The sequence below is a fragment of the Hippopotamus amphibius genome, chromosome 1, assembly GCF_030028045.1.
Source record: "Hippopotamus amphibius kiboko isolate mHipAmp2 chromosome 1, mHipAmp2.hap2, whole genome shotgun sequence".
Lineage (NCBI taxonomy): Eukaryota > Metazoa > Chordata > Mammalia > Artiodactyla > Hippopotamidae > Hippopotamus > Hippopotamus amphibius.
The window spans coordinates 118,843,327-118,867,442 of NC_080186.1; the positions used below are offsets into that span (position 1 = coordinate 118,843,327).

The 24,116-nt window shown below is 49.5% G+C and overlaps 4 protein-coding genes across 10 annotated transcripts in view; 2 read left to right on the plus strand and 2 right to left on the minus strand.

The window, feature by feature from the left end:
- SMG5 (SMG5 nonsense mediated mRNA decay factor) overlaps positions 1 to 9,058 on the minus strand; it is a 30,162-nt gene extending 21,104 nt beyond the window's left edge. The window contains exons 1-4 of one of the 3 annotated variants that reach the window (XM_057726459.1): positions 8,420 to 9,058; positions 2,399 to 2,497; positions 1,765 to 1,888; positions 1,242 to 1,398 (exon numbers count right to left, since the gene is read on the minus strand). In XM_057726459.1, the coding sequence (XP_057582442.1) occupies positions 1,242 to 1,398; positions 1,765 to 1,863 (256 nt within the window). In that variant the 5' untranslated portion in view covers positions 1,864 to 1,888; positions 2,399 to 2,497; positions 8,420 to 9,058. Of the gene's footprint in view, positions 1 to 1,241; positions 1,399 to 1,764; positions 1,930 to 2,398; positions 2,498 to 6,910; positions 7,210 to 8,419 lie in introns of those variants that run through there. The other 2 variants (XM_057726449.1, XM_057726439.1) reach the window with 2 other exon arrangements.
- On the plus strand, positions 3,137 to 3,559 carry LOC130848297 (enhancer of rudimentary homolog). The gene has a single exon (XM_057726588.1). The coding sequence runs from the start codon at positions 3,171 to 3,173 to the stop codon at positions 3,483 to 3,485; it is 315 nt and encodes a 104-aa protein (XP_057582571.1). The 5' UTR covers positions 3,137 to 3,170; the 3' UTR covers positions 3,486 to 3,559.
- Positions 8,526 to 14,874, plus strand: TMEM79 (transmembrane protein 79). Of its 4 annotated transcripts, none has more exons than XR_009052574.1 (5): positions 8,526 to 8,662; positions 9,452 to 10,254; positions 10,525 to 10,738; positions 13,264 to 14,149; positions 14,680 to 14,874. XR_009052574.1 is itself a non-coding variant. In XM_057726512.1 (5 exons), exons 2-4 carry the CDS (start codon positions 9,495 to 9,497, stop codon positions 11,815 to 11,817), a joined length of 1,014 nt encoding a protein of 337 aa, XP_057582495.1. In that variant the 5' UTR covers positions 8,526 to 8,662; positions 9,452 to 9,494; the 3' UTR covers positions 11,818 to 11,849; positions 13,264 to 13,388. The 4 variants fall into 4 exon arrangements, 2 of the variants coding, with proteins under 2 accessions (XP_057582495.1, XP_057582478.1); XR_009052573.1 differs by lacking the exon at positions 14,680 to 14,874 and adding an exon at positions 14,308 to 14,447; XM_057726512.1 differs by lacking the exon at positions 14,680 to 14,874 and adding an exon at positions 11,778 to 11,849 and having other exon boundaries at positions 13,264 to 13,388.
- Positions 14,496 to 17,481, minus strand: GLMP (glycosylated lysosomal membrane protein). Of its 2 annotated transcripts, XM_057726473.1 has the most exons (6): positions 17,330 to 17,481; positions 16,564 to 16,821; positions 16,163 to 16,363; positions 15,820 to 16,038; positions 15,127 to 15,377; positions 14,496 to 15,012 (listed from the first exon to the last, which is right to left on the minus strand). In XM_057726473.1, the coding sequence occupies exons 1-6, from the start codon at positions 17,447 to 17,449 to the stop codon at positions 14,847 to 14,849; spliced, it is 1,215 nt and encodes a 404-aa protein (XP_057582456.1). In that variant the 5' UTR covers positions 17,450 to 17,481; the 3' UTR covers positions 14,496 to 14,846. The 2 variants fall into 2 exon arrangements, with proteins under 2 accessions (XP_057582456.1, XP_057582463.1); XM_057726480.1 differs by lacking the exon at positions 15,127 to 15,377 and having other exon boundaries at positions 17,330 to 17,471.
- Between the last annotated feature and the right edge of the window lie 6,635 nt (positions 17,482 to 24,116).

Genomic DNA, 24,116 nt, shown 5'->3' on the forward strand with positions numbered 1-24,116 from the left:
AGGGTTCTTCATCTTTGCTCAAGCTATGGGCCCCTCTGGCAATCTGGTATAATGCCTATGAATGATGCCTTGGATTAATGTTGGGTTTTTTGGGGGCTTTTTTTTGCTGTGCACGGGCTTTCTTTACTTGAGGTGAGTGGGGCCTACTCTTCATTGTGGTGCGTGGGTTCCTCATTGCCATGGCTTCTCTTGTTGCGGAGCACAGGCTCTAGGCGCGTGGGCTTCAGTAGTTGCAGCACATGGGCTCAATAGTTGTAGCTCACAGGCTCTAAAGCGCAGGCTCAATAGTTGCGGCGCACGGGCTTAGTTCCTCCACGGCATGTGGGATCTTCCTGCAGCAGGGATCGAACCCATGTTCCCTGCATTGGCAGGCGGATTCTTAACCACTGCACCATCTAGGAAGCCCCGGATTAATGTTGTTTTGTTTTGGGCCGAGCCACACAGCTTGCAGGATCTTAGTTCCCCGACCAGGGATCAAACCTGGGGCCCTGGCAGTGAGACCTCCGAGTCCTGACCACTGGACCGTCAGGGAATTCCCCACTGTTTTGTTTTTCCATGTTTTTAAATGCACAAAATACAGTGCTGTGCTTCTGACAAGAGAATGCTGCCACACAGTGGCACAGACACAACCTCCATCTCTGCCCCAGAACGTCCGGGTGAGGGAAGGGGCTGGGAGGGAAGGGCTATGAAGAGCAAGGGCAGCTGGAGGAAGAGAGGAGGAGCTCTAAAGGACAGCTGAACTAGAGAGAAAACCACCAACCAGAAAAGCAGGTAAACCATAGCTCCCAGTTCCTCAGAAGGCCAAGAAGAGATCTGTACTATCCTGAAAGAATGTCCATGATTTCCCCAACGTTTCTAAAAACTTTAACACCTTCATCAAATACTAGGAAACAATCTCTAAAATTAAAAGAAGATGCCAGCCAAATTTGACTGGGAGAAAAACAATGTTACTAATAACATCTTCCAGCGCCAGCCCTACTCTAGATCATTCCATCCCTTCCTCTGACTCCACACTGCTCTACAACCCCAGACCAAAGAGGCCTCTCTCTCTTTCCTTAGGATCTTCACCCCAACTCATACGCTTGTTTGGATAAATCCAAATTTCATGAAGCATTTATAGGTCTTTTAGAATCCTCCCTGCCCGGCTGGGTCACAAGGTACAGGGATCCTGAGGGATAAGAAGGCCAGGAGTAGAAGCATCTGAACTTGCTCCTTGAGCCCACCTTTCAGGTTTCACTGACCTATGAGGGGGTCGGTGACATGGGTCCAGTCGATGCAGCACTGCAGCTCTAGCTGGTAGTGGGACTGGATATAGAGGAGGAGGTGCTGGTAGAAGCCAATCCCAGCAACCAGGTGTGTCCTGTAGGCACATTCCAACGTGCTCCGGCTGTGGATGTGCTGGAGATAGGGAAAGGGAAGGTACGAGCTAAGCAAGCAGATCCTAGTTCTGCTCCCCTGTCCCTAATCACATTCATCTTGCTGAAGAAATAAACACGTCTTCTTGGCTCTGGAACTTTATCCACATCTCCTCTCACTCACAAGTTACCCCTATGCCCTTAGACCTACTTCTCTTGTCTCCCATCTGGGATCAGGCTCTCCTCCTTCCCTAATCCTAATTCCATATGGCTCCCCCTCTTTTCTGCTACCTCTTCCTTGGTTTTCCTATCTACAACCATGCTCTGGCCCACTTGCCTAGCTCTCTTTTTCTTCTTTAGCTTCCCCTCTTTAGACAAACTTCTTCCCCAGATCTTGACCTCCCCTTACCTTTTTGTTAGTCTTGATAAGCTGGATAACTTCATAGTATACCTTTCTCCACAGCAGCTCCTCAGCCTTCCTCCCATAGTCCACTGGGTGCAGGAACATAAGCTTGACGCAGAGCTCACGCAGCCTGGGAGGGTGTAGAGGAGCATGAGAGGCACTGCCCATCCCCTGGTGGGGGACACAGAACTGAGGGCAAGAAGGCATTTGCCAACACCCTGACTGACAAATTTCTGTGCCTCCCAACAGACACCCAGGGTCATTCAGTAGGACCCAAGACGACAGCAGTCCTAGGAAGCAGTGGGAGCCCCAAAAGATAGAGGCAGGGGCAGTAAGAATTTTGATAATCCTCGTTTTCTTTCCCTTTCCCTTTCTCTCCTTTTCACTCTGCCTCTGTATCTCCTCTTTCTTTCCCTCATCATGCACTATGGCCAACTGCCCCAGCTCAAATGCCATTCTAATGGCACCAGTCTACTAGAGGCAGAAGCAGCAGAGTGAGGGATCCCAGTGCCACATCACAGCCCACTACTGTACCGTGAGGTCAGGAGACGCGAGGACATGTGTCCATACGTGACAGGATTTCAGGTGGAAAGGAACAGAGAAACTATATAAGAACGTATAGTTTAGGGTCTCAGCTTACTTGTTCCTCAGGCTAATGTTCTCTGGTTTGAACACGTCTTGATAAGCGGTTTTGTTGCAAAGGATGAGGTCAAGTCGATGCACGGCCTCCACCACAGCCCTGCAGGGAAATATAGGCAAACAGCCCCTGAGCCATGTGTATGGTCTACCTACGATGCTGGACAGTGATCCCAGAGGAAAAGTGAAAAAATTAGGGGTGGGGAAACCAAGTGGATTATAGCCTGAGCGCCATACAAAACAAGATGAACACAGGCTCCACCCTGATACAGCAGCCCCCTCAGAAGACATCTGGCAACGCTGAAGACATTTGTGATTGTCACAACCTGGGGGAGGGCAAGAAGCAGCATTGCTACTGGCATTTACTCTGTGCTGCTAGACACCCCACAATACATGGGACAGTCCACCATCTATCCTGCCCCAACTGTCAACAGTGTCAAGGTAGAGACACTCTGTAATATGGGAAGATAGACTCTCTCAGGAAAAAAGAGCATAGGCTGTAATGCCAGGCAGAAAATCTAGGGTTTGAACCTGGCTTTGTTTTACTAACTCTGTAACTTTGGGTGAAATTACCTAACCTCTTTAAGCCTTAGTTACCACATCCATAAAAATGGAGATAATAGCAGTTACCTCAAAGGGCTGTTGTAAGGATTGAATGAAACAATTTATATACAGCATTGGTATATAGTAGCCATTCAATAAATATTGGTGGAATGAATGAATTAATATTATGCAAAGGGGAGTCAGCAGCGGCTGCAGCGAGGGAGTTTGGCGCGATGTCTCACACCATTTTGCTGGTACAGCCTACCAAGAGGCCAGAAGGCAGAACTTATGCTGACTATGAATCTGTGAATGAGTGCATGGAAGGTGTTTGTAAAATGTATGAAGAACACCTGAAGAGAATGAATCCCAACAGCCCGTCTATCACATATGATATCAGTCAGTTGTTTGATTTTATTGATGACCTGGCAGACCTCAGCTGCCTTGTTTACCGAGCTGATACCCAGACGTACCAGCCTTATAACAAAGACTGGATTAAAGAGAAGATCTACGTACTCCTTCGTCGACAGGCCCAGCAGGCCGGGAAATAGTTGAGTTTGGAAGCGTTAAGGGGATGGGGGTGGGCTTGGAACACAGGTGTGTACAGCGTGCTGTTGTGGAAGTTTTGTATTACAGTAATCCTGTTTCCATTTTGGTACACTCTAGCCAGGATTGAATGTGTTAGATGAAATGTGAGGATCTTCTTCAATCTGAAACACCCTTTGCGGCGCTCTTCTCCCCCTGCCCCCTTTTTTTTACTTAAACATTTTTATGATGATGTAGATTGGTTGGTTTTGTCCGTTAATGTTGGTTCCAGTCCTTCAAACTGTTATATCTGCTTTGTAACATTCACTGTACTAACCCTTCTTCAAATTGGGGTGGGGGATGTGACGCAGTTTAGTTACATCCTCACGACAAAGTCTTAGTGAAAAACAAATAAATGTTCTTTAGTTATAAAAAAAAAAAATATTATGCAAAGGTTTATTATCTCTGACATAAAGGAAAGGCATTCCTAATACAAAACTCTGCTTTGGAATAATGGGATAAGGGAAAGGCGGGGGGAGGGTGTCCCTGAACTGCTTAGCTATAAGGTCTCCTGAATTCTGCTGAAAGAACTGTTTCTTTAATAGAGTGTAGGCTCTGGAACCAGACAACCTGGGTTCAAACCCTAGCTCTACTTCTTACCAGCTTTGTGGTCCTGGGTAAAATATCTAACTTCCTTATGTCTCAGTTCTCTCATCTATAAAATGGGATTAATATCATCACCTACTTTTTGAGGCTTAAATTAGCTAATATATAAAGCACCTATAATACTGCCTTGTACACAGTAAGTGCTCAAAAAGTATGTCTTCATCCTGAGGATATTCCAGACCCTGAAAGAAAAGTTCAAGGGAACTCTGCAATGGATGGCCAAGAGGTGCCTAGGTAAGTATCATCTCTGGAAGGGTAAAACCCAAAGGACAAGAGATAGCAGCTGTGAGAACAGGTGAATCAGGCACAGCTCTGGGCACAAAATCACCAAAAAATAGGGATGATGATCCCTAAAACAATCCAAAATTGTTTCAGAACACTGAAACATGCTCCTGGGCTGGGGAAAGTGGGCCGCAGCAGGCTAGGTCCTGTGGCGGCTCAGGTGGTACACCACTCAAAGCTGTCCTATACAGGGCAAAGTGACCTCCAACACCCAGCTGAGTGGGTAAGATGATAATCAAGGCCTTCTCACAGGCAATCTTAAGAGCCCAGCACTTCTCCAAACACCTCCTGGGCTGCCTAGAGATGGACGCCAAGCCCTTTCAGTCGCCTGGCCCTTAATGCCAAAGGCTGCACCCGGCAGCCATCAGTGTTATGCCAGCTTAGCCCCCAGGAAAGGGCTTTTAACTTCAGTGCCATGTGTAGATCTAAGGGGGGGGGGGGGGGTGTGTGTGTGTGTGTGTGTGTGTGTGTGTGTGTGTGTGTGTGTGTGTGTGTGTGTGTGTGTATTTTTATGGACAGGCCCCAGAGCTTTTCCTACATTCTCAATTCAAAAAGGTTAGTAACCACTACTCTAGGAAGTTCTAATTGCAAACTCTTAAAGCTGAGAGGTCTCTGTACTTTCTTCTACATTTCCCATCAGACCATAAGCTCCTCCACTAAACTGTAATCTCCTTTAGAACAATCACTACAAAAATCAGTCTTGTGTCTCATTCACCATTGTAATCTTAGGCTCCGTACAGTGTTAAAAAAGAAAAATATGTTTTTTAAGAAAGTTAAAATTGGCCTGATTAATTGGTGCTTGGGTCCCTTCCAGCATCCCTTTTCCAGCTGCCTTTTCTGAGGTGCTTAAAACATTTCAGAATTTTCATTTCTGTAAATAGATTGTGGGAATTTCCCAAATTTACTGAAGGCTGGATGACAGTTTCATAGTCTAACAACACATTTACCTTGGGCCGAGAAATCAGACCTTCCTCCCCCAGTTCTTCCCACCAATCATCATGCTATAATAAATAATAAAAAGAGATATACTGCCTCAAATTTCCACCCTGCCCAAAGCCAACAACACATAATTACCAGCAGACAGACCCATGTGCACACTTGCAAACGTATCAGCTTAAGTCAGTCCGTTCTGTGAGGGCAAGTGGATTGCGAAACAAGATTTGTGAATGATGAGAAGGATGACAGGAGCCATTACCAAAAGCTGGGGACAAGTAAGGAATCTTCCGGGCACTACCCACGCTCTGTCTGACAGGCAGCGCTGACACTCGGCAACATGACGAGGCACATGTGCCACCCCAGCCAACTCCTCACCCGCCCGGAGACTGCTTGGGGCAGCCCACAGTGGGAGCCCAGGGGCTGATGGATTGGATCACTGTTCTATTTTTGGAGAAACCTATACTCCCCTCTGCCTTCTGGTTTAGGAAGCCAGAGCAGGCAGGATGCCTACTCGAGGGAGGAAAAGACAACATGCTCTTGACTCTTTCACTGCCAAGATGAAGCCCATGGCTCTGAAGGTAGTCTTCTCATGCAAACACCTCTGGTTCTAAAGAGCCTGGGCCAAATGAAACCCCCAAACCCTACTCGCTGTTAGAAAGCAGAAAACTCAATTTGGTCTCTATGCTTCACCCTATTTTGAATCAGTTCCAGAGCCCATGTTCCAGCTGCCCCACACAAAACGCTCGACTCAGGGCGGGGAGCACTCACTCAGGGCAGGAAGAGCTCATACTGGCCTCTTCCCAGCAGAGGGCTGAAAGGCTGAGCAGTGTGAGTGGCACTGTGGAAATCAGAAACCAGGACTGGAAGTTGCCTGGCAAAAGACTGTAGTCATGAGGCTGGAAGGAAGGCAGGACTCAGGAGTCCCCAGGTGCCCTGAAATGGGCTCCTATGACCTAAGAACATTCTGGACTCAAAGTCCTTCACCGCCCTTCCAGTCCGACACAAACAGTCTTCCAGCCTCTTTCTTTTCATTTAGATTCCCAAAACTTAGAGCCAATAAGTGGACCTCAAAGCCTATCAAATCCAGATCTCGCCTTTTAAGGATGAGAACACTGAGGCCCAAGGTCACACAATTAGAAAATGGCAAAGCAAGGACCTGAACCTGGCTCTCTTGACTTCAGTCCAGGGCTCTTCCCTGTAAGCCCTTACAGGGTCCTAAGCACCATTCCCTTCCGGGTTTTGCTCCCATCTATGACCCCCCCCTCACCTTCCTAACCCCTGCAGTTCCCACTTGCCACCTTCTAAACCCAAATCAGCAAAGCTCGGTACCCGCCCCAAGCCCACTGCGGAAGAGATCCCTCCACGTGCTTCGCTCCCAACCTCCCACCCACCCAATTCCTTCCTCATTCAGCTCAATCCCGGGTTACGGGGCCCCGCCCCCTCTGCTCCCTCCAAAATTGCACCCTCCTCCCTCGCCCGCACCCCAGCCCGCCCGCCCGGGAGGCCCCGCCCCTCGCTGTCCCCCCACTTCCCTCGGCGGCTGCACTCACGCCCCGGCCCCTCTCACCGGTAAAGCCGCTTAGTGTGGAGGACCTTTGCTTCGGGCTCGCTGCTCTCCCCTGTGGGGGGGCCTTGGCTCATGATGCCCGGGTCCGGGGGCGGCTCCCGGTCACAGGCCCCCGCCACCCACCGCTACCGCCACCACTGCCGTCTCCGGCCGTAGCCGCAGCCGCCACCGCTGCCGGCCCTGCTCGGCCGCCATCGCTGTAAGGCGGCTGCCTGCGACAGCTCCTCCTCCGCCTGCCAAATCTCGCGATAGCAGCTCCAAGTTGCGGGCCAGTGGCTTGCTGCTACCAAATCTCGCGAAACTCGTTTTCCCTCCCGGGAAGTTGCCAGAACTAACTCTGGGCAGCACGGTCTCTTTCCGGCTTCTGCAAGCCTTTGCGAAAAACTTTATCGACAAAGCTGCCAGAGAACGGACAGTGGACTCTGCCGGCGAGCTGATGCTAAGCTGGGTCCGGGCAGATGGGCTCACAGCTAGGAGCGTGACTTTGCTTTGTCCGAGAGTGGTCATTTGGTCCATCCTTCTGCCCCCCACCCCCGTTTGAGCCGAGCCTCTTTCAGATTACTGGTTAGAGTGATTCCAGTTCTCCCTTTCCCCCCATTATTTAAACAAACAAAAAACGTGTATGTGAAAATTTTCTTGGAAAGAGTCCAGCATAGCATAAGAGTAAAGCCCTCCAATACAGGACTCTTGTACAGGCACCTCTGCCCTTTAGCTCCCCCACCCCAACCCAAAGATTTCCACTTGCACATTCATCTCTCACCAGTCCAGCAAACATTTATTGAGCACCTGCTCTCTTCCAGTCACAATGCTGGGTTCTCGAGACACAGAGGTGAGCGGTCCAGACACTGTCCCTGCCCTCACAAAGCTCAAATGCCTTTAGGGGAAAAGATCCACAGGAATGAGAAGCTACACCCTTAGGTTTCTGCCCCCTGGTCCTCCCATAGAAATGATTAGCTTGGATTCCTATCGCTTTCTTAACCTTAAACCTAACCTAAAAAGCAAGGTGTTCAGGGGACCTGTGTATCTGCTGTAATGGGAACATAAATTCCCTTCTCAGCCACTGACCTTCTTTCTGTTCCTGAAACAACCTGTCTTTCTCACTCATTGGCCTCTCACTTGCTGTTCTCTGCCTGGACCACTTATTCTCCTGATTTCCCATTGGGTCTCAGCTCAGGTATCACTTTGGCAAAGACGTTTTCCCTACTGAAATTGTCATGTTGGTTTAGTTGCTAGGCTTTTTTCGTTATGTTACCCCAATAGAGCAAGCTCTGTAAATGCAGAGACTTTGCCTGTCATCTTGTTCTTTCCTGTGTCTGTGCCTAGAATAGTGCCTAGCTAATAACAGGTGCTCAATAAATACTGAATGAATTTAAGTGTAGAAATTCCACCTCTTTTTTGGGTATCCCAATCTACTCCAAACACCATTTGATACACAAACCCACTTTTCCCCCTTTGCTTTCCTGTGAGGGGAGTTCCTACACATCCCATGTTCCTAAAACACACACTTACCTCTACGCTCAGCTGCACCCCCACTTTCAGAAAGGATGACGTCCTCCTTTAACGCTCTTTGTGTCGGCAGATTCAGCAGGGCGGGGCCTGCCCCTTTAAACTGGGCCCCACCTGCTCTGGTCAGACAGGTTTGGAGACACAGGTAAAGGGAGGGAGACCAAGAGGAATACTTGCAGAGCCAGCAGGGAGCTGGGCAGCTCCTTCCCGGACGCTGGGGACCCTCTACCTCTCTGCAGATGGAAAGTAAGGAGGTGTCATGGGTCCAAACAGTAAGGGGTAGGAGGTCCTTGAGGAGGTGGAGAGAGGGGAATCAGCCCCATCCAGAAGCAGTGAAGTGGAGAGCGGCAGGGAGGGGAGAAAGACCAGAGAGGAGTCATGGGAAACAGCCTCGATTAGACTTAGAGGTCAGAATGAACAGACCCAGGCTCTCTGGAGATGTAGGGGGAGGGTTACTGAGAAGTTTGGAAACTGACCAAGTATCCAGATTGGAGACAAAAGAACAGGGTGCACTGCTACTGCCAGCTCCTTGGGACAGATCTGTTGGCAAATCATTGGTATCAGTTGCCAGGCGAGTTCCAGTTGGGGATCTGCAGGGGACGAGGAGGTGTGGAGGTAAAGGGGCAGCTTCTCTGTCCACAAGAAGATCCTTAGTGGGAAGAAAGCCCTTGTCAAAATTCTAGACCCCTCCTTTTCCTGCATTAGGGTGGCCATGCCCCCAGGGGTTTTGGTGGAGGGGGTAGAAGGTGTGGGTGGAGGCTGGCTGAGGCCACAGCTGCCAGGGCCTGTGCCCCCTGACTCACCCTCTCCTGCTGAATAGCATTTGATGTTGAAAGGGTGCCTCCATTTCAGCTGCTCCCTTCCCTCCTGCCTCCCTATTTCAACACCTTCCTCCGGACCACGTTCTCCCTAAGGTCCCAGAAGGGACTAAAAAGCCCATGAGGCCAGATGCCCTGGAGAGTTCCGGTTCTTTCAACCCCTTCTGAGGGCCAGAGGACGGCAGTTTCTGACAGAACTTTCCTCTGCTGCCTCTAGGGTGACATGACCTTGCGGTAGACCCCAGAAGTAAAGCCCCACGATGACAGAACCCGAGACCCTGGCCCTGCTGGAAGTGAAGGGGCCCGAGGCCCTGGAGAAGAGCCCACCCCAGGCCTTGGTCCCCAATGGCCAGAAGCTGGAAGAGGAAGCTGGGGTTGAGTCCCCTGGAGCTGAGGCCTCCAGAGTGGGGTCTTCAGCTGGGTCTCCTACAGCTGGAGAGGGGACAGAGGATGGCCTAGACAGCACAGTAAGTGAGGCTGCCACCTTGCCCTGGGGGACTGGCCCCCAGCCCAGTGCCCCGTTCCCAGATCCCCCTGGCTGGAGGAAAATTGAGCTTGAGCCCCTGGAGTCAGAGCCACCCACCAAGATAGAGGAGCTGCCCGAGGATGACGCCAGCCTGCTGCCGGAGAAGGTGGCCCGAGCCTTCGTGCCCATCGACCTGCAGTGCATTGAGCAGCGGCCCCAGGAAGACCTCGTTGTGTGCTGTGAAGCCAGTGAGGGTGAGCGCGGCCGGACCTTCCTGCCCGCCCGGGCCCCCCACCCTGAGCCCCCGGCGTGCAAGTGGGCCGAGGCCGTGGTGAGGCCGCCTGGCCACTCCTGTGGGGGCTGCAGGGGCTGTGGAGGCCATGAGGGGCTGAGGGCCGTGGCCTCGGTGGCAGCCGCCTTCATACTCTTCCCCTGCCTGCTCTACGGGGCATATGCCTTCCTGCCCTTCGATGCCCCACGCCTGCCAACCATGAGTTCCCGCCTCATCTACACGCTGCGCTGCGGGGTCTTCGCCACCTTCCCCATTGTACTGGGTGAGCCTGGGCCCTGCAGAGAAGGGAGGGGGTGTGTGGGAGCCGGGCTGGAGGGCAGGGCCGGCCTGGCTTGGGGAGCAGGAGAATTTCCCTTCACTAGACCTGGACCCTCAGGGCCTCCCACACCCTGGCACCCTGTGTGCCCACCTCCTCCCAGGACCACCTCAGTGGCGCAGGGCCCATGACCACGAGCTCTCTGCTAGGAACCCTGCCCCAGCCTCCTGCCTGCCGCTCCTCTCCTGATCCCATGTGTCTTCCAACCCCACCCAGGGATGCTGGTGTACGGGCTGAGCCTGTTGTGCTTTTCTGCCCTGCGGCCCTTTGGGGAGCCACGGCGGGAGGTGGAGATCCACCGACGATATGTGGCCCAGTCAATCCAGCTCTTCATCCTGTACTTCTTCAACCTCGCCGTGCTTTCCACTTACCTGCCCCAAGATACCCTCAAACTGCTCCCTCTGCTCACTGGTTTCTTTGCCATCTCCCGGTGAGTTGGGGCTTGGGGTAGGGCATAGGGGAGGTGGTGGTGCTCGAGGGACCCAGGCATCTGTAAGTCTGGAGAGCCAGGGAGCTTTCCGGATCCTGCATCAGCCCAAATGTGCACCCCGGGAAGCTGAGTCCACTTTCTTCCTTGCACCGTACCTCACCTGGTAGCAGGTGATTAGCTCATATGTCTTTCATAAGACACATATATCAACCTAGAACCGGAAGTGCTTTCAGGTATCACCTAGACCAACCTCCCACCCATTGCAGCCACTCCTCTGTGGCGCTCTGGTCAGGTGGCCTTTGCCTGAACATTGGTTGAACACTCCCTGTGACCAAGTGCTTAGTTCTTTATAAGGCAGTCTGTTTCATTTTTCAAAAGTCCTAATTAACTGCTGCCCTGTCTCTGACCTCTGTGGTTGCCTAGACAAATTCAGATCTTTGTCAACAGCTCTCAATCCCCCCAGCTCCAACACTCTGCTACGCCAGTGTTTACTTTGCTAAACGGCCCTGGTCCCTCACTCTCCTGTGTCCTTCCCTCTAGGCAGAAAATTCTCCTGCCTATCAAATGGGAGGGGTGGGGGCTGGTCAAGGGTACTGTCCTGTTCATACAAACTGAGGCCACATAGGTCTAAACAGGCAGCCTCATTACTCTGCTTTCGTTTAGAATTTGTAGGCACCTGAAATCCTTAGGGGTGTTTTCATGTGAACTACTATTGACCCAAAAGCCAAATGCAGGTCTTTCCATTTTTTCTCCTAATACATTTCCTTTTGTTATTTCCCATGTAGGATTCCAGGTAGCTTTATTTGTTTTGTTTTGTTTTGTTTTTTGGCACATGGGCTTAGTTGCTCCGTGGCATGTGGGATCTTCCTGGAGCAGGGATCGAACCCGTGTCCCCTGCATTGGCAGGCGGATTCTTAACCACTGTGCCACCTAGGAAGCCCTCCAGGTAGCTTTAACTGCTAAAGCATTCTCCCTATTGAGCTCAAATCTGTCTTCCTGTCACTTCTGAGTGTAATCTAGTGGTCATTTGTCCCACCAGCCTCGTGACCATCATGCAGCCCTGCACGTTCTCCCAGTAGATGTTTCCCAAGATAAATAAGCTCCAGCTCATGTAACGCAACCTCCCATCTCCCTCTTGGGGAATGCTGGTCTCAGACAGAAGTTGGTTTAAGCAGAAAGAATCATCAGGGAGCTAAAGGACAAGCAGTTATCTGGTCCATCTTACCCATCTTACAGAGGGGAGGTGACTACAGATTGGGGGAGAAGAGCTGCATAGGTCAGTCAGCAGCAGAGGCAGGACTAGGACCCAGGTCTCTTCCCTCTCTCATCCAGGGTCCTTCTTTTCTACCATGGGCAAGTTACTTAAGTATTTTGTGCCTCAGTTTCATCATCTATAAAATGGAGTTATCGTGACGATTAAGTTAGTTAATTCATGTAGAGTCTGTACTTGGTCAAGTTTCACTAGATGTGAACTTTTATATTATTAATGTGCCAGGATGCTACCTGGTGCAGTAGAGAAGCAGCAGTTATGCTTTCCTCCATTTTCCAGGTAAAAAAATAGGGGCATCTCCTTTTTATAAGCGATCCTTCGTATTTTAAGAGGAAGCTGCTGCCTTTCCCCCATTGAGGGGGGTGTATTTTGAATGGCTCTTCCAAGAGGGGACATTTGGCTGCTCCCGATCCATCCCTCTGGGTTTCAAGCTCTCATGCAGCTGGTTTACTTACTCTCTTCTTTCCCTCAGCCCCTCTAAAGTGGCAGGAGAGGGGGTGATGAACAGGCCTGGGTTCAAATCATGGTTTTACTACTTCCCCGTGTGTGACTTTGGACTTTGGGAATCTTAGTTCTTTCATCTGCAAAAGGGGAAATAAATACAGTAGAATGTACTGCAGCTGTGAAATAATGAAGCTGTTTATATATTGATATAACATCATCTCCAAAATATATTAAATGGGAAAATCAATGTGCAGAACAACCTCTATATATAGTCTGCTACCAGACTTCAAAAAAAAAAAACAACCAAAAAACAAAGGGGGAGAGGAAAACATAAATCTTTTTGCTCATATATACAAAAAACATCACAATGCACAAGAAACCATAATGTTGGATGTCTTGGCGGGGAGTGGAATAGAGGTGAGGAGGGGAAGGGAAATAATTGGGTATCTGGGAATCAGTAAAGGAAGACATTTCACTGTACTCACTGGTACCTTTGAATTTTGAATCATGTAAATGTATATTGCCCACTCAAAAATTTTTAATTAAAATCTGAAAAGTAAACAGAGGAGGTGAATAATATACGCACTTCGCAGAGCTGTGGGGGGGTCTAAATTAAATAGCGCCCCTAAAGTAATTAGTACCGTGCCTGGCACATAGTAAGTGCATAAACACTGGCTGTTTTTCGAGGTATCAGTTGTGCCAACCAAGCCCCACCTGCTGCCCCCACTTTCTGTTCTCCCCGTCGTCTGCCTGTTGCCAGTTAGCTGATGCACTTCCCTCGAGTAAAGCCCGATCTCTTCTTGCCTCCCAGGCTGATATACTGGCTGACCTTCGCCGTGGGCCGCTCCTTCCGAGGCTTTGGCTACAGCCTGACGTTCCTGCCCCTGCTGTCCATGCTGGTGTGGAACTTCTACTACATGTTCGTGGTGGAGCCCGAACGCATGCTCACTGCCTCCGAGAGCCGCCTGGACTACCCCGACCACGCCCGCTCGGTCTCAGACTACAGGCCCCACGCCTGGGGCTGAGCTGCCCTGCCTCCTTGCTCCCAGCTCTGGTACCTGGGTGGGATGAACCCACCTACTGCCCCGACAGGGGTCCCATCCAGTCAGAGCCTGGACTGTCCCCTGCTCTCCCGGGTTGGGGTGCTCCCTTCACCTTTGGAGCCTGGGACAATTATGCGGGAGGGACTTAGACATTCTTTCAGGGAAAGAGGTGCACAGCCGTGTTCCTAAGGATGCTGAGGGTACAGGACCAGGAGCAGAGGCAGCCTCCTACCACTGCCACTAGGGCCCACAATGGCAGGATGCTGCTCTGCTCTCTCCAGCCTCCTGTGAGGCAGCTGGCAGAGCCACAGCCAAAATTCCGACCATGTCTATGCCGGTTGTCTAAGCAGAGGGCCTCAAAAACATTGGAAACGTTCCCCATGCCTAAAGGCAAAGGCTGGGCATCAGATCAAACAGCACCTTCATGTTTGGTGAAAACCTTTCATGTTTGGGGACCTGGATTCAGGACCCCCCATGACTGGCCTTCATAGGCCCTTTGGCCTCAGTCAAGTCAATTACAGCTGCCCCCGTCCAGAGTGGCTGCCTCCTCCTTCCCACCCTTTAGGTCGCTGTAACCTTGCACCTCCAAACTGCCCAGAAGTCACACCTCTCCCACGGGAAGAGGAGCAGACAGGGAAACCTGCCTCCCAAGAGGTGTGTGTGTGGGTGGGTGGCTGGGCGTGGTTGGAAGGCACAGTGGTTGATGTTAACCCCGTGTGAGTGTGTAACAATAAACAACCACCACAGTCTTCCTTGGCTCTTCCTTTGCGTCTGTCCGCTAGTCTCAAGTGTCCCTTCCTTGTTTGATTCAGACTGTGCCGGAGACCTCCCAGCTGCACATACTGAAGAGTGGCTGGCCGGAGCCTGGTCCCATGGCAAGGGAGAGAGCTGGGCCTGGGCAGGAAAGGGGGCTGCAAACAAGAACTTGTCCTCCATGCCCATCTCCAGCCCTCTCATTCCCTGGAACCAGCCCCCAAACACTCACACACGGAGAGACAAGCCCTGTGAAAAAAAACCCGTCTATTTCATGCCCTCCAGGGTAGCAGACAGTCAGCAGTCCTCTCATTTAGGCCTGTGAGTCCCATCCAGGGGAAATGGGGGCGGGGGTGGTGGTGGAGGAGCAGGGAGGCAACACCGAGGGGACCCTTCCTCTAGCGATCACTGTGTCCCTGGTCTCTCCTCAGAGTTCGAAGGAAGCCCCACCTGGGTCCGCAAGAAGTTGAGGCTGGTCTCTGAGGTTCCGCGGAAAAGCAAGATGGGGCAAGGGAGCAGCCGGCTGGGAACACTGACCCTCCAGCCTGCAGACCAGCTAGGCAGGTCCAGTGATGTCCTTCCCTCTAGAGAGCAGGCCTCAGTTTATGGGCTGGTATTCTGAGTGCCGCCTGTGGGCCAGCAGCAGAAACAGGCCTCCCGCTAACAGCATGAGCGCGGGAGCACCCAGGGCCACCGCCATGATGCCCAGGACTAGCGGGGACAAGGCATCCACCGGGGGGGTGCCCACACCCAGGAGCATGGACCTAGAGCAAGCAGAGTGAGAAAGAGAGGTAAGCAGACTCAGGAGGAAAGGCTGAGAGGCCCAGCCCTCCTCCCCTTCAACCTCCCAAACCCTTGGCCCAGGCCCTGGCTCTCACCAGCTGAGGTAGTGTTGGTCCCAGTAGCCAGGGCCTGTGGAAGCCCCAAATGTCAGATTGAAGGCACAGAAGTTCTGGGGCCCAAAGAAGGCTCGGACAATGGGTGACTGGGGGAGGTATGCCAAGGTAGGGTAAAGAGGGGAAGCTTGGCAGGGCATGGCTGATTCCCGGCTGCCCTGCTTCTGGGAGAAAGCCACTGGTCGCCACTGCATGAAGCCTGATGGGAGGGAGCCCCATAGCAGCTGGTCCAACTGGGGAGAAAGGCAAACAGGCAGGATGAGGAGGACCAAGGGTGCCTGACCCTTCTGTTCCCCCACCCTTTCCCGGCCTCTGTCACGAGCTGTCCTGAATCCTAGCCCTGGTTCTAGAACTCACAGGCTGTTGGCATCAATGTCTCCTCTGTGGAAAGGGGAGCTGGCCTGGATGGCACTGAGTCCTCGTCCAGCCTCAACACTCAGCAAGCCTGCACTCAGCTCCCTCCTTTGGACCCTCGGGCCCTTGCAGATCCCACCTGTCAGAGCACTAGTCACACTGAACTGCCTTCCCTCTGGCTCCTCCACTGAGAGCAGAGACTCTCACAATGCCCAGCACTTGAAGGAGCTGAATAAAGTCTTACTAAATGGTAAATGGTTGAGGTCCTAATGGGGCCCCCCTTCACCGCCCACCCATCTGCTTCTCCGCGGGACGCCTGACCTGGAAGACGGCAGGTGTGTATTCATCATCGATGGAGCGCTGCTCCTGCACTGAGGGGCAGTCAGGGCCCTGGCCCAAGGCGGCCACCTCCAGCCCAAAGAGGGAGCGGTTTCCCTGGGGAGAGGCCCCGACCAAGGCCACCTCCAGCTGGCAGGTGTCCGCTGTGTGCAGGAGGCGAGGGGGTTGGGCTGGTCGGCCAGATCTGGAGAAGGCCTGCACCTAGGATGGAAGAGGCATGGGAAGCGTGGGAAGCAGGTGGATGCCTGTGTTTCAAGGTGACCCCCGTCATTAGCTCCCACCCTCATAAACCAGCCTTTGGAGTTCTGATTCCCCGCACGCTTACCCTGAAGGCCAGGCTGCCATTGGCGAAAGCCCCAGTGGGGTCGTGACTGGGATGGCCTCGAAATGTGGCGCTCAGTGTAGCAGGATCCAATGAGTCAGAGATGTTGTTCCAGGTGAAATTGGCCAAGGAGTACGGGGGATAAGATTTTCCTGGAGGCTTTGCGGCTGTGTCGGATGTGTTGGTGCTGTCAAACTCAAACAGCTGGCGGGTGGAGGTGGGGAGGGACTGGGCTTGCCTGAGTCCAGCTTTCTCCGGAATCACCTCCGCCCACTCACTGGGCCCACCCCAGGCTCTCATACCTGACTCTACTTCACCTACCCCCAGTCTTCAATTTCTCCCTCTACCTCGAATGAACCCTCTCCTCCGCACTATTCCCCCTGGTTCTCCCCCAACCTCCTCACCCTGGTAAAGACAAGGGCAGAAGAAAATTGGATGCTTTCCTTGGGGAGCACCATCAGGCCCCCGTCAGGATGAGAGGAAATCAGGAGACTCCAGTTGACACTCAGGGTGCTGTTGGGGGTGTTGGTGGCCACCAGCAGCACTGCTGGGGGCCCCAGGCTGCTCCACACATAGTGCAGCGTGGAATTGGTACCCACTGCCCGGATATGAAGCAGGCTCTGGGAAGGGTCCAGCCAGTCTGAGATTACCTTCAGAGACACCTGGAACATGGAGTAGTGGAGGGTCAAGGGAATAGGATCAGAGAGACACAGGGCAAAGACGTTTGGGGATAAGGAGAGGGGGGCTTGGAAAACAATGGGGAAAGGGTGGGACCTTGGGGGCCTAGGCTAGAGGAATGCTTGTGGGAGCTAAGAGAACCTTGCTGTAAGGGGCAGAGGTGGGGTGGAAGAGACGAGGGTAGAGCCAGAACTGCCCTGACCCTGGTGGAGAGATCAGAGCACAGGACTGAGAGGAAGAAAAAAATCCAACACTTGCCTGGACCTGGCTGACTCAGGGCTAAGTCAGGGTCCAGATTTGACCGGAAGACAGGAAGCCCTCATATCCGCCCTACTCCACAATCCTGTCCCGTGACCCACGGCTGCCCCGACCCCCAGGTTGAAGAAACTCTTCTCAGTGCAAGCACACTCCACCCCCACCCCTTGGTTGCCCTAGATTCCAACCACCCTTCAAGGTAGCATATCCTGAAACACCATTGCTCTAGCCCCTCACCTGGCGGGTCTCCTCCCCCAACAGGCCAAAAGGAGCTGCTGTCATTAGTAGACTCAGGAGGAGCACGGGGCTGGGGGCACAGGGCCCCCAACCCCGGCAGGGCTCCTCATAGCTTCTCATGCGGTCCCAAATTCAGAGGGCGGAAGAGACGCTGAAGTCATGTGACTCACAGATTCAGCTGATCTCTTTCAAGGGCAGGGCCATCACAACTGTTCTTAAAGAGACCGCCTCCTTTAACTCAGATTTGTGAGTGAGAACAGAATCAGGCATGTTAGGAGTTCGTCGTCCCCAACTGAGCCGGCAAGCAAGTCATCCCAGACTAGATTTGCAGACATACTCCCAACCTCTCCTACCCAAGTGGTCCCACTAAAGTTACCTATAAAGCAGGCATGATGTCTGGATTCAATATCCAAACAGAAAATATAGAACGACTCTGGCAGGGAAGGCATAGAGAAGAATTTGAAGGAATTCGATGGGGGAGACAGCACACCCCAGAGTGTCCTTTTTGTCAATCATTAATATTTATTGACCCACCCCCACCCCCACCCCAGCTACGTAGGTTCTTGTCCTGGAACAGCTCACAATTTTATTGTGGAGAAAAGAAACCTCAGAAAACAGGACATGAAAGGGATATATAATTGTCAACAGAGGGAGTTCGTGTCTGGCTGAATGAACGCACTTTTTGTTTTTCTTCTTTTGTTTTTTTTTTGCTTAATCCTAAAATCATTTTGGCTAATAAAAAATGCAGGGCTTCCTAGGTGGCACAGTGGTTGAGAATCCACCTGCTAATGCAGGGGACACGGGTTTGATCCCTGCTCCGGGAAGATCCCACATGCCACAGAGCAACTAAGCCCGTGCGCCACAACTATTGAGCCCATGTGCTGCAACTACTGAAGCCCATGCACCTAGAGCCCATGCTCCGCAACAAGAGAAGCCACAGCAATGAGGAGCCCACACACCACAATGAAGAGTAGCCCCCACTTACCGCAATTAAAAGGAAAGCCTGCGCACAGCAAAAAAAAAAAAACCAACACAGTCAATAAAATAAATAAATTAATAAAAGAAAAGCATACGGTACAATATTCATAAGTTACTGAAAGTATCACCAGCAACCTGGGTTCTTCCTTGAGACAACCACTGTTACCAGTTTCTAATGTGTCCTTCCTAAAATATTCTATGCATGCTCAAGTATATATATATTTATTTTGGCTACGCCATGTGGCATGTGGGATCTTAGTTCCCCGACCCAGGAATTGAACCTGTGCTCCCTGCAGTGGAAGCACAGAATCTTAACCACTGGGCTGCTAGGGAAGTTCCTCGTGTGTGTGTGTGTGTAATTGATAATACATATATATGTACAATACTATACAATGGAATTCACTGTTCTGCAGTTTGTTTTTTCACTTATATAATGAGGACTGTTCTGTTATCAATGCACTTGAAGTTGTCTCATTCTCCAGCCTTTCATTGCAAGGGGTATGTTCCATGGGTATATTTAGCCAGAACCTTGATAGGATCCGACATTTTGCTATGCCAAACAACACTGAAAGGAATATCCCTCTATGAACAGAATTTCGTACGTATTAGTAACCAGATCTGTAGGATAAATACCCAGGAGCAGAACTGCCTGGTCAAGCTGCCCTCTATGAGGCTCATCAGTTGATGCTCACACCATGTTTGAGGCCCGTTTCCCCCATACCTAACCTTAACTTGCATTTCCCTGTGAATAAGGTTCAACATCTCTTCATGTTTTATTAATCATTTATTTTTACTTCACTGGAGTTATTTATACCCTGTGCCTGTTTTTCTGAGGCCCTATCTTCTTAATGGCCAATTTCTAAAAGTTCAAGGAAATCAACTCTTGCATTGTTGCAAACAGCATCCTCCCCCTCTCATTTGTTGTCTTTTCTTGCCATGCAAATCTTCTATGTAGTTACATTTATTGTTTTCCCCCACTCTGATAAGTACTTGTTGATTTGTTTGTTTACTTACTTACTTATGGCCACACTGTGCAGCTTGCAGGATCTTAGTTCCCTGACCAGGGATGGAAACTGAGCCATTGGCAGTGAAAGTGTGGAGTCCTAACCACTGGACCGCCAGGAAATGCCTCTGCTAGCTATGTTTTCAAATCGCGTGTCTTCTTCTAGTACTCTTATATTTAAATCTTTCAGTTGCCTGGAATTAATTTTGCTGTAATAAATGAAGAAAGGGTCCCATTTCATTTTTTCCCCCCAGTTGGCTACTCTAGGATAAATTCAAATTTCCTTACAAACTTTCATTTTTCTGGCCATACTACCCAAAGCAATCTACAGATTTAATGCAATCCCCATCACATTACCCACGACATTTTCCACAGAACTAGAACAAATAATCCTAAAATGTATATAGAACCATAAAAGATCCAGAATTGCCAAAGCAATCCTTAGGAAAAAGAACAAAGCAGGAGGCATAACCCTCCCAGACTTCAGACAATACTGCAAATATACAGTAATCAAAATAGCGTGATATTGGCACAAAAACAGACATGGATCAGTGGAACAGAATGGAGAGCCCAGAAATAAACCCACACACCTATTGACAATTAATCTTCAACAAAAGAGGCAAGAATGTACAATGGGGAAAAGACAGTATTTTCAGTAAGTGGTGTTTGAAAAGTTGGACAGCCACATGTAAATCAATGAAGTTGGAACACACCCTCACACTATACACAAAAATAAACTCAAAATGGCTTAAAGACTTAAATATAAGACATGACACCATGAAATTCCTAGAAGAGAACATAGGCAAAACGTTCTCTGACATAAATTGTACCAATGTTCCCTTAGGTCAGTCTCCCATGGCAATAGAAATCAAAGCAAAAATAAACAAATGGGACCTAATCAAACTTACAAGCTTCTATATAGCAAAGGAAACCATAAACAAACAAACAAAAAAGACAACCTACGTACTGGGAGAAAATATTTGCAAATGATGGACCCACAAGGGATTAATTTTCAAAACATACCAACAGCTCACACAACTCCATAACAAAAAAACAAACCAATTGAAAAAGAAATGTCTATTTAGAGGATAGACATTTCTCCAAAAACATACAGGTGGCCAACAGGCAGACGAAAAGATGCTCATCATCGCTAATTATTAAAGGAATGCAAATCAAAACTACAGTAAACCAATTATACACCAATAAAAATTAATTATATAAAAAATAACTACAGTGAGGTACCACCTTACACCAGTCAGAATGGCCATCATTAAAAAGTCTACAAAGGGACTTCCCTGGTGGTCCAGTGGTTGAGACTCTGTGTTTCCACTGCAGGGGGGCATGGGTTTGAAACCTGATCGGGGAACTAAGATCCCGCATGCCATGTAGTGCAGCCAAAAAAGGAACAAGGAAAAGAAAAAAAGTCTACAAATTATAAATGTTGGATACTGGGGATATATGTATAAATACAGCTGATTCACTTTGGTGTACCTCAAAAACTGGCACAACAGTGTAAAGCAATTATATTCCAATAAAGAGCTTTAAAAAAAGATATTGGAGCAGGTGCAGAGAAAAGAGAATCCTCTTACACTGGTGGTGGGAATGTAAATTGGTGCAGCCACTATGGAAAACGGTATAGAGGTTCCTCAAAAAACTAAAAATAGAGCTACCATATGACGCAGCAATCCCACTACCGGGCATATACCCAGACAAAACTGTAATTTAAAAAGATACATGCACCCCTATAGCAGCACTATTCACAGTAGCCAAGATATGGAAACAATCGAAATGTCCACCGACAGATGAATGGATAAAAAAGATGTGGTACACACACACACACACACACACACACCATATATATACACAATGGAATATTACTCAGCCATAAAAAAGAAATAATGCCAATTGCAGCAACATGGATGGACCTAGAGATTATCATACTAAGCAAAGTAAGTCACAAAAAGACAAATAGCATATGGTATCACTTATATGTAGAATCTAAAATACGACACAGGACATCCCCAGTGGTCCAGTGGTTAAGCATCTGCTCTTCTACTGCAGGGGCACGGGTTGAATCCCTCATCAGGGAACTAAGATCCCGCATGCCACACGGTGCAGCCAAAACAGGAAAAAAAAAAAAAAGACAACACAAATGAACATATCTACGAAACAGACCCACAGACATAGAGAACAGACTTGTTAAGGGGCGGGGGAAGAGGAGGGAAGGATTGGGAGTTTGGGATTAGCATATGCACACTATTGGGTAGAGAATGGATAAACAACAAGGTCCCACTGCATAACACAGGGAGTGACATTCAATATCCTGTGTGGAAATGGACTGGAAAAGAACATGAAAAACAATATACGTCAATTTGTTGTACAATAGATATTAACATTGTAAGTCAACCATACTTCAATAAAACTTAAAAAAACCTTTCACTTTTCTTGAGTGAAAAACTGCTTGTACCCTGAGGTATCAACTCTGGACTTGACAAGCAAGGATATAAGCAAGAGTCTTGGCTGGGTACAGGGGGTTTGAGTAAACAGGACTTCAAGTCTCCCCACCACCTCCAAGATACTGCTTTATGGGGGGTGGGGGCAAGTGCAGAATAGAATTTAGTTAAATCCGGGAGTTTGACAGGGAAGGACCATGACAAAGTCAAGGTAGCAGCAAAATTGTGTTCATGGAATCACTGAAGAGTTCATGTAGGCCACAAAGTGGCTTGCGTAGCCTTTAATCACTATGTTAAATGTAGGCTTTGAACAGCACAAAGGGGCTGTGAAAGCTAGACTGAAGAGTACGGATTGATCTAACACGCCAGGAGGAATTTCCATAGGTTCAGGAGACTTACACATCTTAAAGAAGAAGGCACTGATGACAGCAGGGAAGACTACCATGTACAATTATCCAAGTGCTTAACCACTAGAGCTGAAACTAGAATGCACCTAGAAAAGCATTAAGGAACAAATGGGAGGCAATTCCTCCCTCCATTAATTTCTCAGGTCATGCAACCACTATTTCTTCAAGACCTTTTTATTTACTTGAAAATTAACTCAGTATCTTTCTTTAAGGTGGTTTTTTTTTTTTTTTGGTTGTGTTGGGTCTTCCTTGCTGCGTGCAGGGCCTACTCTTCACTGTGGTGCGTGGGCTTCTCATTGCAGTGGCTTCTCTTGCTGTGGAGCACAGGCTCTAGGCACACAGGCTTCAGGAGTTGCAGCACGTGGGCTCAGTAGCAGTGACTTGTGTGCTCTACAGCGCAGGCTGTCATGGCGCACGGGCATAGCTGCTCTGAGGCATGTAGGATCTTCCCAGACCAGGGATCGAACCTGTGTAACCTGCATTGGCAGGCACATTTTTTTTTTTTTATCTATTTATTGGCTGTGTTGGGTCTTCACTGCTGCGTGCTGGCTTTTCTCTAGTTACTACAAGCGGGGGCTACTCCGTTGTGGTGTGTGGGCTTCTCACTGCAGTGGCTTCTCTTGTTGCAGAGCATGGATTCTACGCGCGTGGGCTTCAATAGCTGAGGCTCACGGGCTCTACAGCACAGGCTCAGTAGTTGTGATGCACGGGCTTAGTTGCTCTGAGCCATGTGGGATTTTCCCAGGCCAGGGATCAAACCTGTGTCCCCTGCATTGGCAGGCAGATTCTTAACCACTGTGCCACCAGGGAGGTCCCTTTCCTTAAGGTCTTAAAGCTCTAAGGGAATTAACACTGCAGGGATTTCAGCAAAAGGTAGGTAGTCTTATCTCAGAGCCTCATAGAAGAGGAAGGCTGAAGATTTTGGCCGGGTTAAGTGGGAAGTTAAATAGCAGGCACGAACAGTCAAGCCTCCAGAGGCCCTTTTCCACAGCACACCTCTGTTCAATCAGCACAGCCAGCTATAAATGCACGGCTTATAGTATCAGACTGCCTACACTGGAATTCTAGGTCTGCCATTTATCGACTTTGTGACCCTTGGACAAGCTACTTTATGCTTTGGATTCCCCATCATAAAATGGATTTATTACCTACCTTACAGGGTCCTTCTCAGGATTAGCTACTATATGCAAAGTGCCCAGGACATATCTATTACACAACCGGCACTGTATGCTAGCTATTATTATTCTACCTAGTACTCAACTTAGTTAACACTAAGTGCTGTGGCCAGGGAGGAGATACAGTCTGATTGCATGAGTCATGAGGACAAAGGGGACAGTGGAAGGCCCAGAGGAAGGACTCTGAAGAAATCAAAGGCTAGCCCCACCTAGCCTCCAGCGTCTCAGGGCCACAAGGGTTTTTTTTTTTTTGCCTTGATAAAAACAAAGCACAACACAGGACATATCTTTTGTTTCTGCTAACATGGAAAGCAGAGGTCCTATGTGACATAAGCATGCTAGGAAAATAAGCCAGCAAGCCAGAAAAGACTGAAATCAGGAAGAACACTGGGAGAGGGCAAACAAAATAATTCTAGGTATGATACAAAGGATTCTGAAAAGCTACTGGGTATGGTACAAAAAACAGATGCTCTTATGTTCTTTAGGAGAAATGCCTGAGCCCTAGCACGCATTGGGTGTTGCTCTACATACAACCACATACAAGGAACACCCATCGTTTGGACAGGTTTTTCCTGTTCTTTGGGTGGTGAATGCAAAATGGTGTGTCTTCAGCATTTACTGAATAGTCTGAAGAATACCCTCTCAAGAAGACAAAGATACTTAATGACCTCATTCCCATCTCTGTTTCTCCCCAGTAAGGTTTTCTGCCTCCTCCCTCCTTGCCAGGACGCAGAGATATGACCCAAGGTTGAAAAACACATAACAATGGTC